This window comes from Amblyomma maculatum, chromosome 1 (genome assembly GCF_055883805.1).
Source record: "Amblyomma maculatum isolate TAMU_Amacu chromosome 1, ASM5588380v1, whole genome shotgun sequence".
Lineage (NCBI taxonomy): Eukaryota > Metazoa > Arthropoda > Arachnida > Ixodida > Ixodidae > Amblyomma > Amblyomma maculatum.
The window spans coordinates 144,187,255-144,201,020 of record NC_139344.1 but is presented as its reverse complement, the minus strand read 5'-3'; the positions used below and the strand labels follow the sequence as shown (position 1 = coordinate 144,201,020).

General features: G+C 45.4%; 1 protein-coding gene across 1 annotated transcript; it reads left to right on the top strand.

The window, feature by feature from the left end:
- The first annotated feature begins 6,327 nt into the window (after positions 1-6,327).
- LOC146204224 (uncharacterized) lies at positions 6,328-8,802 on the top strand. Its single transcript, XM_084586296.1, has 2 exons — positions 6,328-6,361; positions 8,115-8,802. Exons 1-2 carry the CDS (start codon positions 6,350-6,352, stop codon positions 8,610-8,612), a joined length of 510 nt encoding a protein of 169 aa, XP_084442422.1. The 5' UTR covers positions 6,328-6,349; the 3' UTR covers positions 8,613-8,802.
- The last annotated feature ends 4,964 nt before the right edge of the window (positions 8,803-13,766 follow it).

Here is a 13,766-nt window from a genome sequence, read left to right as displayed (position 1 = left end):
GTCTGATACCTGGCCCGGATCGCCGCTGACATCCGGCTCCTGATTTTCAGGACGTTTCAGAGACGCACTCCTGTCCATGGAGACCACTGAGATGGATGAAGCTTTCGCCATGAGGTCTGAAGCACCACATCACTCGCCACTACATTGTCGGCCGGAAGTGTTTGGCCACCGTCGGTAGTTGACTCCGGACACGGCGCACTGCACTCAGCAGCGCACCATCGCCTGTACGTACACTGTAAAAAATGTTTGTTGAAAAATACAGAAATTTTCTGGAAGGTGTCCTGCCAGAAATTTTCTCCACTGCTATGTTTTTCGTTTTTTAATTTTTCTGTGTATATACAGATTTCCCTGCTTACAACGAATAGAAAATTTATGGAAATTGACAAAAACGTTTTGTTATACCGCGTTTTTTGTATTTTATTTCTGTTTTCTTCTGTCGCAGTGAAAATAATGATGCAAATATGTCTTTTTCTTTTACTTTGTCTTTCATTTCACGTTTTCTGCCTGTAACAACAATATAATTGCATTAAGCGCCAATTTCTTCAATGAGCACTATTTCAAGGCGAAAGCCTTGCCAACTACATCACACGAATATCTCTCGACGATGGCAATACTCGATGGCACCTATAAGGTTGACCTCGCAACAGCCATTGTCTAGCCTCCGAAAAGAGGCAATTGGAACAAGGCGTAACAGACACCACAGTAGCAGGGAGCCAACCAAAAACGGACCTCAATGTGGCGCCACTAGTTATCTGCTTTCGAATCGAAATTGTTGCGCAGCCGATCATCGTACAGCGCCTTCGTGGTTGTCAAACTATTTCGCTTTCTATTCAGAATTTACCTACTATTCAAGTAAAAATCAGTATGCGGTAGAAAATAGAACAGATGGCAAAGTTATATCTAATTGTTTGCCTTCAAATCAAGCTTTCGGCTGGAAAACAGAAAATTACTGTTTTCTTCGTGAACGTATTTCGGTCAGTGAAGCAGAACAGATATTCTCTGTACTGGTACCGAACTTTTCTTCAAAAATGCCTGTAATTTCACGTACATTTTTTACAGTGTGCATCCGCTGACTCCTCGGCCGACTCTGGTAGTAGATCTTGTGATCTTTCCGTGGGAGAACGCGATGTTTTCAGGTGCAGCATGCTCAAGACGGACGAGGTTTAGAGGTTTGAGCTCAGGAAGTTTTGAAGATTATGACATGATGTTTTTTGGATTGTAAGTTATATTTCTTCGCGCAGAACTGCAGTGCTAACCTATTAGCGTCAATAATGTCCGAAGTACCCATGATGTGCTCTGATACTACATCATCGTCCTTGCACCAGTGGTCTTGACGCAGCTTATGGGCATACTTCATAACAAAGATTCCCCCAGCGGGATCAAAGCAGCGGCACTGCCGTAAGATGGGTAATTCCTGCTGCACCGAAGACATATAGGGAAGGACTGCCAGGTATAATCACCAATGTGTGAGTCCCAAATACATTAATGGTATGAGCAACCCTTCGAAATGAAACGCCATCTTTTAGCATAATTGAAACGTCACAGTTACGTGTTACAATATGTTTCATCTTTGGGAAACACCACTTTCGCAGCTGCATTGATAGTACAGTGCCATACGTTTCCGCAGCTTCCACAGCCTGGCGTTCCTTCTTGCAGCGTGGAGGCCAGAGTAGTGTCAACATGGTGTTCCTAATTTTCGGATCAAATATAGTGCATTTCAGCCTTTTTAAGCATAGATCCATCAAGTCAACAATATTCTGTTTTTATACACAATTCTCACATATCAAGATACTTTGTTTGGCGAGTTGGTAGACATCCTGTTGCCTCCTTTTATCTTGTCTTATGTCTTGCTGTTCGCGCTGTTAGCGCTGTTTTTATTAACAATGGATCTCACATATCACCATCTAAATATGGATAATTTGATATCGTCTCACGCAAATGACATCACGAAGCTGCATAACATGGGAAAAAGTATCCCTGAAGTCAGGAGCTCGGTTCGGACGGCCATTTAAGTAACCATACAAAAAAAAGCTGTTGAGCACAACATTACCGCATAGCAAGGGCAGGAAACGAGGCAGGATAATCTTCTAAATGTCCGTGATAATTCCAGAAGTCGCAGGGCTCCGGCTAGAAGCCGGTGCGCTATTTCCAGCTACGAGCGTTGTTATAACTTGACCCTTCTGAGCGACCTCTTCGATTTACAAGCGTTTACGACTTGAAAACCAGCGGGGTTTTTATGTATGTGGCGTGTTCAATGAACTTTGCGGCAAAATTCAAATCCTAATAAAAATAAGAAAACGAAACAATATAAAAAACGTAATAAACTAAAGAAAATGAACAGAACTCACAATGAGATATGATTGCTTTCGCCCTCACAGCATGCAAGTAGTCTTAAGATTCCACCGAATTTTTTAACTATTATGGCCATTGTATAGCTAGAATGCGAGATAAAAGCTCAAGATGTAGCTGCCATATACATAACTGGCCGATAAGTTTAATGTCATCGCTTGCTTGCCGCCGCTATGACTCGTAGCCGCGAGTCCTTGTTTTCTTCCATTCTCCTTTAAGCAAGCATTCTTAATTGTCACAGGCATATTCTTCACTTGCGTAAGGAATTTTACAAGCGGCCTTGGCGCGGGCTCGTAAAATTAAAAAAAAAAAATTATAGAAGAATACGTAGCGATGATTGAACCTCACGATAATAACACATCCAGCATTCATACGTTTTCTTCCAACTTCAAAATTTCGGTCTATCCCTTTAACGTGCTCTGACATGGTGCATCATAATAAAGCTTTTGCATGTCGCCTCCTTCAAAATGCAGCCGCTACGGCTGTAATTCGATCCTGCGTCCTTTAGCTCAGCAGCCGAATGCCGTAGCCGCTAAACCATTCCGAAAGGATCCAGACAAAGTGTGCATTCATAATGGACAGCAGCGCATTATACTCAGGTAGAAAAGAAGACTGACACAGGATAGATGCTGCCTTGTCTCAACCTTCCCTTCTGTCCGTGTCTAGTGTGCTGTTGCCCTTCATGAATATTTAGCTTGCCGAATTGTCTTTAATAATTTATTGTAAGCACATTCACATCTACGTTTGCGGTGAACCGTGACCTTGCGCGAGCTTGACTGTGAATCAGCTACAGGCACGATTCGTTGGTTGTGCTTGGTGCAAAATCAATAGTTCGAACAGCCCCAATGCTTCATATATCTTTGAATGTAAACCAAAAAAAAAAATGTTGAAATCGGGAAGTACAACTGCTGTTTAATAAAGCGCCACCATTATGAGCATACAGCAGGTGCTGCAAGGCAAACAAAGCCTGCTGACGCTCGTCACTCCCCAATGATGCTCCACGCAGTAAACGAAAATTCCCTCAAATGGGCTCAAAAAAGCCTAATAATGTGATAGCATGATATGGTACATAGGCAACTAAACCCGGCGTCCCCGTGGAACGGAGGCATTTAGGAACCAGATGAATCTCAGTAACATGATCTGGCGCGGGAATTTAAAGACAAGAATGAGACATGAAGGTTTTTAGAATTACAGAGCTTAAGTAGAGTTAAGTAAATTTATGAGGCACTATTCGAGGGTATGCTCTTCTATTCGAGGTGGAACTTCGGATTTAGCCTAGGTTTGTCTCAATACCATCTGACATCAAACCCCTTCCGTTTCCTTACGGCGCGGCCATTTGTCTGACGAGAACTGTGAGAGATATTGCACCTTTTTTTTTTTTAATATAGACCGATTTAAAATTAATCATTGGAGTTCACCGATAAGTGTGACAACTCACGATGGTGGTGTTGCGGGCTAGGTATTCGTTTAACAGTGCGAAAAAGGGCACAGCGCAAAAATAAGACAAAGCCAGGAACGAGAAACACGTGCTCTGTGTGGTTCGTACCCCGCTTTGTCCTGTTTTTGCGCTTTTCTCCTTTTGTCAAGTAAGAGATACTGCGTCTTCTTGCCCCTAAGAACCAACTTAAACAAAAGCAGTGTTAAGAGCTTTATTGCGCCTACTCTTAACGCAAAGCTGGAGCGTCCCCCTAATTCAAACCATCAAACAGCGTACAATCTTGCTAAACCGTGCAAAATATACGCTTAACAGAGCTCTCGCTCGTGTAACTCGGTGCAAGCTATGCTTAATGCAGAATTTTTTTCTTTGCTTGCAGCAGCTTAAAAACTATAAGTTTATAAAAGGCAAGAAAATTTCGCTTCCGAGAGGTTTACAAGACCACGTCAAGTTTCCTTATTTTCTTATCATTTGCATCTCAAATAAAAAGAAAGTGTAAAATTGTTCCACTGAAACGTCAGTGACCCTCGTTTGTGCCCTGCTGTGCAAAGGTTTACTTCACAGTGCGCCTGCTCAATTCATGAAGGCAAACACGTGGCGAGCAGGGGCATCACAAATTTGTACTTATGAGGTCGAGCAATGCAAGCAACAAATGGACAGGTTTTATGTCAGTATTCGTCATTCGCCCATACTGTACCAAAACGGTATGGAACGACGAATTTCGAACTATCCTGAGTAATGTCTGTATTGCTGTGTCCTCCACATGTAATCTCTTCCAACCAGCGTGCTTTCACCGAGACTCAAACAGTGTTACTTGCAAACCGCAACAGTTTAATTGCGCTAGCGAAGGAGTCTTCGAAGCCGCGGAGCTAGCTGCTACTTGTGTGCACTTGCGTTCGACTTTTTTTTTTTTTTGTATTTATCAACCGAAGTTCAGCAATTGTTAGTTTTGGCTTCTATTGACATCACCTTCGCAATGCGTAAGTTCTTACTTTGTGTTGCCCTTGGTTTGCTCACATTTTGGTCGCATATTAGGTTTTTCTTGATGTTTGGTGTTAGCCAAGTTAATTACGAGGTGATTCACAGAGTTTATAAAGAGCAAAAAGCGAAATTCAGATATTTTTTTCCCAAAGTTGAGCATATTGCAACAACTGCTGCACGTACTGCACATGAAATTCCATAACGAACACCTACAACGGGCCTCAGGTCACTATCCTGAAAGAACGTAAACGTCTCTCTCTTTTGCCACGCCTGCAAGAACGGGACCCTCTTGAGATGTATTAAAGATTTCGCGTAGCCGCGATGTAACAGCGGCTGCCCTCAATGTTCAGCAAATTAATGCTGTGCGGCGAACAGGGTCGATAATGACTCGCTTACGTAATGCGATGAGAACAGAGGGAAGCACAAGCACGCAATAATGTCACCAAGAGGAAAAAAATTATCTGGCAGCATTGCTCTCATTTCATGTCGTTATTAACTGCGAGCGTGTGCGCAAGTTGTAAATTGTTTGTCGCTCAAGTGCCCGGGCAGCTAATTCCAATTGTGATTTCGTTCCCTGGAAAACTCAAGGTGCAGGAGAGGAGCGTATCAATGAACCCGACAATGCACTCCTTCATTTGCATCAAGTTAGGTGATATACGTCATCGGAGGGCATTTCCTTTCGACGTGGCCCGTTTATGATAAGACGATCAGTCACGAGGAATAATGACTAATATTAGTAGTAACGTCGCCATAAATTCAGCATACTCAAGGCACGGCGTTGCAATAAATGCAAAGGCCCCTACGCATAATAAACTGAGTTAAAATGTGTAATATGTAGTGTTTTTCAATCCATACAGTTTGGTTTGTGGTGTTCAAGAAGTTGCCAGGACAAAGCCTCTGTGCTTATTTTTCTTTTTTCTTGTTGCAAGCAAAATGTTTGTCTTGCCCTCTCCACATAGTGAAATAACAGGCTTACATTGTATGCAAGGCAACATATAATGACTATTTGTGGCGTAAGCATTGTTTCCATTGATCGTGGGCATGAATGTGCACGGTACAAAAAAACAAAAAAAAACTTACAGTCTTCGTGAATACTGACTTTAAAACGCGGCATGAACACTTTTACGTGATCTTTTCTCAACCAACACTAAGTGACGAGCTTCAAAGTTCAAACAAAGGCGCAAATTTAAATTAAGTTTATGTGTAGCAAATAGTAACTGCTGTGCTAATTGGGCAAGCATGTATTTTTTTTTTCTCTGAAAGGGCGTGCTTGCCAGTTCTTCAAAGCACTGTTTGTATTTACACTGGGAATTGTGTCCCTCATCGGTTTTCTGTGACGTGTGCGCTAGGCCTTTTTCGTCCAGTCAGGCGACGAGGCCTCCTCACCGCAAGGCAGCCTCCGTCGCAAGGCGAAACAGCGCACTGCCTTTCCTCCTCGCCACAATGCTGCGCTAATGGCGGCGGCCAAGTGGATCTCTTGTCCTTGAAAAGCATGTCAGGTCCTGGCCAGCACAGCCTATAAATGCGCTCCCTGACTCGCTCTGTAGGCAGACGTAGCTCCCTCCCGGGTCCGGACTTAACACCATGAACGCCTTCGTGAGTACTACCTATGTGCGAGCTTAACGAAGCGATGTTGTAGTTGATTGGACTATACTCATGTGGTGGCTGCTTGTTCTCGGCGCGATGAGCACTTGTACAGCTGGCAAAGTTTTTTTTTCGCTGTAGTGGTGCTTGTCTTTTGGGAGTGCCTGGAAGTGTTTATCTTGAATATGTGCATGATGGTTGTCTGTAGTGTTATAGCTTTCAGATAAGGCAGGAATTACAGGTAGTATGTGGTACGTAACTTCAGAAAGCGAATCTGTGCCCAACGGCGTGCAAATACGCTTGACCGAAGTGTCGTACATCACTCGACAGATTTAGTATAACTCGGAAAGGTTCCTGTCAGTCATTGAAAAAAAAAAAAAAACGTTATGAAGAACCTTAAAGGAAGAGCCAACTTTCACCTTAGAGAATGTGCATTGTTTCCACGTCCATAACGTACTCTACCCAGTTTTCTTTTTCAAAAGCATCACAGAAGTGAGTGTCCTCTACTCTACCCTTTACGTTCCCAATATTGTCTTCCTGGGGAAAAAATAACACATCACTCTCATTTCTATCATGCTAAAGTTAACAGCTTATGTGTCAAAGCTTGTATGGAAGGTCGCTTCCGTAACCATGATGGTTCATAAGAAGCGCTGCATTTTGGCCTGTTAATAATTTGTATTGGGACGTTTGTGCACTTGTGCACCTTGGTTTTGACACGGAATACAAGAAGACATACTATGTTTTCTGTTTCTGCAGTTTTCACGACAAGATTTCTGTATTGCCCCATCTCAAATCAGTACTGTTAAAAACATGAGCCCGAGAAAACCTGCAATAATTTTGGCTGCTCTATCCAAGGCGTGTCGCGAAGCCTAATGTATTTATACACCTTTGATATATCAAAGGTTTGTTTTAGAATCAGTCATAATGTACTTATTATACTATTCCTTGTCTTCTTTCATTTGCTGCTCTAAATGAAGTGGGGACCTTAAAGTAACAGTAACTGTCCCTCTTCTCGGTGGACACCTTAAGAGCATCAGGAGAGAAGCGAGAAAGGTGGAAGTGAGCGAAGTGCGAGGTGTTCAGCCTTCTGTCGTTCTTGTACGTTTTACCAGGAGTGTCCCAGTCGTCCTATAATTCGAGGAGTCGGTGCATTCATTCACAGCTCCATTATTCGGCACAAGATGTCAAAAATAAAGTTGAGTGAGGCTCATAATACTAACAGTAATTTTCTCTCTGTGAGCACTGATACGTTTTGTGAAAGCACTGTTGGCTAGTCCATGTCGTAAACGAGAATACTAACTACGTGGTATAGCGTTCTAATACTTGCCAATAGCCGTAAACGTGAGCCACCACAAGCGACGCTGCTATCTAGTGAATATGCTGCCGAAGAAACCATGAGCTGGCGTCCAGAAGCTCAGCACAAATGTGTACTGAACATTGTGCCCATCACTGAAATTTTCTTGCCACATCAACGTAACGGACCAGGGGCTGGCCGGCGCTGCGTCGACAAATTTAGTATCATAAACTGATATCTAAGCAGACCTTGTTCGTTAGGATACATTCGCTTCACAAAACCCCCACTTCTGTAGCATACTGGCAATTCTAGGCAACGGGACACCAAGTACTAATTCAGACTCCCAAGATTTCAGCAGTTAAACACAAGCAAAAACAGCCTAAAATACAGTACCGAGTACAATTGCTTAAGAGAAAGCGAAAAGCATGCGACACGAATGGCATCAAGTGGTATTTCACGGCCTACATGCAGGTTGTCGCCTTCTCTGCCCTCGTGGCTTGCGCATCGGCCGGCTACCTCGGTGGCCTCGGAGGTGGACTCGGAGGCCTCGGTGGTGCTGGCCTCGGTGGTGCTGGCCTTGGCGGTCTTGGTGGTGCCGGCCTCGGTAGTGGCGGTGGTCTCGGAGGCCTGGGCCTGGGAGGCAGCCTCACCCATCTTGGCTCCGCTCTTGGCTCCGCGTCCGCTCATCCTGTGGCCACCCTGGGTGTCATCAAGCAGCCCATCATCAACTACGGTGTCGTGGCCAAGCCGGTCGTCAGTTACGTGGCTCAGCCTGTCGCTTCCATCTCGCACGCCGTCAAGCCATTCATCAGCTACCACGGTGGACAGGGTGCTGGTCTCGGAGGCCTCGGCGGCGGTCTTGGCGGGGCTGGACTCGGTGGTCTCGGTGGTCTTGGCGGTCTCGGTGGTCTCGGCGGTCTCGGTGGCGGTCTTGGCGGTCTCGGTCTTAAGGGACTGAAGGCTTGGTAGACGAAAAAGCCCACAACTGGGAAACATACTGCATACCTCTTAGTACAAAGAAGACAGTTTGAATAGCATCAACCTAAATATTAAAAGCATTCGGACTTAAAGTTTTTTCCGGCTCCAGAACGTGGTTTGTTCAAGGAGTCCTGCCTTCATTTGTAATATACGACGACATGAATAAAATATGCATTTGGTAAGGCGGCTCGATGAGTGACTCCATGGGGGTACACTGAAGCTGCGACAAACAGCATGTGTCACATGTAACAATCACCATGAATACCTATTTTCACATTTCGCACTAAATTTCAGCTGAGAAAACACCCAATGTTGTGAACTTCCTTTATGTGCCAACCCAGACTCCGCCAAAACGCGGAAACAATATAAACGTAACAAAATGCACTGTCGTCTTGCGACGCTTGAGACAAGCCTTGAAGATTGTAAAAGTCAATGTCTGCTAACATGTTCATTCGAAAATGTGTTCACATATGACTCAGAAAAAAAATTAAAATTTCGCATTGGACATATCATCAATAATAATTCTCAGTCAAGGAATTTACTGAAACTGCTTTAACAAAGGTATTTTGTAACGCATTAAATGTACATATACTCGGGCAGATTAACACAACTTACATAACAATATGAGCTTTGGCTATTAACATTCACGTTGTGTCTGGTGTGGACAACTGCACAATGGCTCGAATGTGGAAGTTTAATGTATGTGCGTGCGTGCGTGCGTGTGTGCGTGCGTGCGTGTGTGTGTGTGTGTGTGTGTGTGTGCGTGCGTGCGTGCGTGCGTGTGTGTGTGTGTGTGTGCGTGCGTGCGTGCGTGTGTGTGCGTGTGTGTGTGTGTGTGTGTGTGTGTGTGTGTGTGTGTGTGTGTGTGTGTGTGTGTGTGTGTGTGTGTGTGTGTGTGTGTGTGTGTGTGTGTGTGTGTGTGTGTGTGTGTGTGTGTGTGTGTGTGTGTGTGTGTGTGTGTGTGTGTGTGTGTGTGTGTGTGTGTGTGTGTGTGTGTGTGTGTGTGTGTGTGTGTCTGTGTGTGTGTGTGTGTGTGTGTGTGTGTGTGTGTGTGTGTGTGTGTGTGTGTGTGTGTGTGTGTGTGTGTGTGTAGTTTTGAAGGTTCATGGCCTTGCATGAAGGCCATTAACGGCGTCTATCAGAAATGACAGAAGTAATCATCATAGCGTTTAAGGAAGAGTGTCAGGCGCGAGTACAGATCTTTGTCTGAGCAGAACACTCTCCGCTACTCTCCTCCGCCACCGCAAAAGTAAAAAAGCAAGGAATACTCTGCTAGATGGGACCCAGTGAGCATTAGTGTTTTAACAACTCCAAGTTAGTGGACTCATACTTTTTTGTTTCCTGCCTTGCATCCTTTAAAATAGCACTGCATCTCTGGTTATACTCATCTTGGTGTCACTCCAGGCGTAACCATTCTATTGACTTATCTAGTCTTTTGTGTGTGTGTGTGTGTGTGTGTGTGTGTGTGTGTGTGTGTGTGTGTGTGTGTGTGTGTGTGTGTGTGTGTGTGTGTGTGTGTGTGTGTGTGTGTGTGTGTGTGTGTGTGTGTGTGTGTGTGTGTGTGTGTGTGTGTGTGTGTGTGTGTGTGTGTGTGTGTGTGTGTGTGTGTGTGTGTGTGTGTGTGTGTGTGTGTGTGTGTGTGTGTGTGTGTGTGTGTGTGTGTGTGTGTGTGTGCTTTTTCGTTCGTCACCATAAAGACGTTACATCATGTCTGATCACGAATTATGCACTGAATGTGTGCCTTATGCTTTGAATGTCTTGTGCAGCTGAGTTGGAGCAGTAAGGGGGCAGACTCTTCGTCAGGCACTTATTTGCCTTTTGGTCTATCCCCTAGACAACTGTAACTGTTGTTGTCTGAAATAAAACACTTTGAAAACACTTTGAAAAAACCCTAGTAGTTGGTGTGGCAGAGTTTCTTAGATCGTACTTCTTCCGAGAATCTCCGCAAATGAAGTCGCCGATCCAACTGCAGGTCAGTTCCTTTTATTTCGTTCTCATCGCCTCCAATCACTCGTCGTGAACGTTTTCGTAACGCTTATTAATTAACGTCAACCAGCGTATCGTGCTCGTTCTGCTAGACTGCATGCGTACAATCGGACCGCTTAAAACTGAAAGATGGCCTGCAGTTATAGCGGCGACTTCCTTTTGGGGAGATTCTTGGAACTGGCTGAGCTGAAAGTAAATTGAGCAGATGACCTGATTACGAGCGGTCCTTCAGTGCAAGCAGTAGCATAAATGTGGATGCCAGCGGAACCTTTACGTGGTACAGAAAGGATTTCCACAGTGCGCATGCGTAACGTTGTCTGTGCAAGGAAACTGCGACCCCGCGGGAGCGCACGTGCACGGAGTGCTGAGAAGCGCTCCACGCATGCGGAGTCTTTAGACTTCAAATTCCGTGCCGTACTGGCCACAGCTTTGGCATATAAGCTCTGCTGGACCTGCTTTTTACCAGGTTGCGTCGCAATGTTGCAAGAACGGCTTGGTTTGCTTGCCGCCCACGCCCTAGAGGCACCTCGTTTTTCTTCTTCCTCACCTTGACCCAGGCGCTTCTCTCTGCGCCTGTTCAGAAGCGCACCGGTCTCTGGACCCGGAACATGGGGGCGAGCGATAAATCGCGCAAGTGGTGCACATCAGCAGCTGCGAGAAACTGGCATCGGCAGCGATCGTTACAGCTTCCTTTGAATGTCTATATATGACTGAGTCTGAGGCGTTTGGCCTCTGTCGTGTAGCGTTTGAAGCTTTAACCTCACAAAAAAATGCTTTTTTCTGGTGCACAGTTGGCTTATTGGTAAATAAAAAACATTAGCTGGGGTTTAGTTTTAGTCAAACCCGGTAGGTTGCGTAAGCAAAGCCGACATAGCTTCTTCTTCTTCTGCTAAGGCGCACCGTGGCTACAGGCCGCGGCCACGCGACGACTTGAGCTGGGAGCCCATCTGCAGCTGCTCTAAAGGTCACCGTTGCTACCTAGGAAACTTTGAGTGCCTGATATATCAGTCATTAGAATACGCAGCTATCATCACTGTCAAATAGGCATGTTTTCATACTGCACTACTATAAAAAAAATGGTTGGCCCGGATATATGTACACGGTTCACGCTAGGTTACACTCGTCTCACCGTATGTCCGACCGGGCTTTGTCCTCACCTCTCGATCGGCCTGAATTACCTGGATACAATATACCTCAGGTCTAGGCTGTCCTGGCGGCTATTTCCTTCTCGCAGGAAACTGAACGCTATAAACCATAGCTACGTTTCCAATATTGACACAACACGATGAAACAAGCTGAAAAGTCAACACTATGAACCCATGTAATGCTTCTAAACCACCTCGGTTATCTGAGCAGGAGAGGTTAGCACGCACAACAGGGCTCTAAATCGTATCTATCATCAACCAACCGGGGCTTACAACAACAATCTGTGGGGCAGTGGCCATTGCGCAATATGACGCACCTTATGTACATCCTGCACGAATTTGTTTCGCTTAAAACGTTGCCTTGTAAGCAAGCAGTATGCCAAACACCGCTTAGTCGTATCAATTGCTCCGCTTTTTCATGGGGTGCACTGAAAGGTGCACGCCTCGAAGCTAACCTAAACCTAGCGAAGCTAACCTAAAGCTAGCCATCCGTCTCTTCCCTTCTTCCCTCCCTTCTCTTCATGATAATCTAATCGAGCGATGATAGTTCGCCAAACGCGCGTGAAGGACGCCTATCCCATACCACTAACCCCCCCCCCCCCCCCCCCACCTCCACCCAATCTCGTGACTTATAACTGCTCCGAGGTCATAAAATACGCCACATAAATGCATTTACTATAGCTTATTTATGCCTCTGGCCCCGCAAAAATGCAGCAGACATCCCACACCACTATCCAGAGTTACTAAACACTCCAAATGATATTGAGTGCCTAGGCCAGCTGTCAGTTCAACTTACTCACACACAGCACTCGTAAACTCCCGGTTATTAATTCTTTTTTTTGTAATAAAGTTAACATATTGCGCTTGATCTCACCTGTGTGGATTTAGACCCTTGAATGAATGAGCTACTTCTTCTTCGAGAAGGTAATTTCAATTGAACGATTACACCCAACATATGTATATGCACGCTAATATGAAGCTGGATCATTTACATCACTTGGTCACTTATTACCGACACATCTCACTTCAAAATCTGGAAACCTCTGTTACTTTACGGCCGAAAGCTCAACTCACGTAAGTAAGTACATAAACAATAGCTCTCTTCCCCTGCATCTTGCAAGGCACAGTGGTTGGCTTGAATTTCAGAATCGCTACACAATGCTCGGAGCACGAAACCTGGTCACGTCACCTAATATCCGAATGATTGTCCCGTTTAAACTATAGGTCACTAGGTTAGTAAACACCCACTAAGTAGCTAGCTGGCATTCAGAAAACAGCAGTTCGCCAGTGCAGGCTAATCAGCAGATACGCTTCCTTGTGCTCTGCCCGGACAAAACGAAGGTTGGGGATTCGCCTGAAAGTGATTTCTCTCTTGCGGTCCCTATATCGTCCCCCCCGAAAGAAAGTAAAGCCTTAGATGGAAGAAATTTTACTCTCGATCGTCTTTGAAACTGTGACCCAGCTTGACACGCGCACGTGACTTTTCATCTCCCCGCGTAGCCTGATTGCCTTCTTTACTTTTGCGGTCACTGATACGCAGAGTGGACGCGAGCCGGCGCACAAGGGCTGCCATTCCCACTGGAGGCACGTCCACGTGTCACACTATTCGTCAGCGTGGCAAGCGCGCAACATCGGGAGCTCTGTCGACTGATAAATTTTTATACTCGCCAACAGCTGCTTATCGTTCCCGTTGTGCGCATCTGCAAGAACAAGCGGGTAGTTCCGGGTGACTGTTCCCAGCCCGTCGATGACATCAATTTGATTGCGGGCGTGAAGAGCGCCCGAAGCTCACCTCTCGAGTGTGCTCGTCGGCTTCCGCTTCCTGCTGCAGCTATCGCTCGGTATAGCGAGCGTCAACGGCTAGTTTCTTCTCATGCCGCACTAAGAGAAGAGCTCTCCCCACATACCCGCAACGCTTTCAGTGTCCATCTCGCCACGAAAGACGCTGTCTGCTATACTCAATAAATCTCACGTGCGTATTGGCCTTGGAAGGCAGGTTCAATGCGTTATTTGG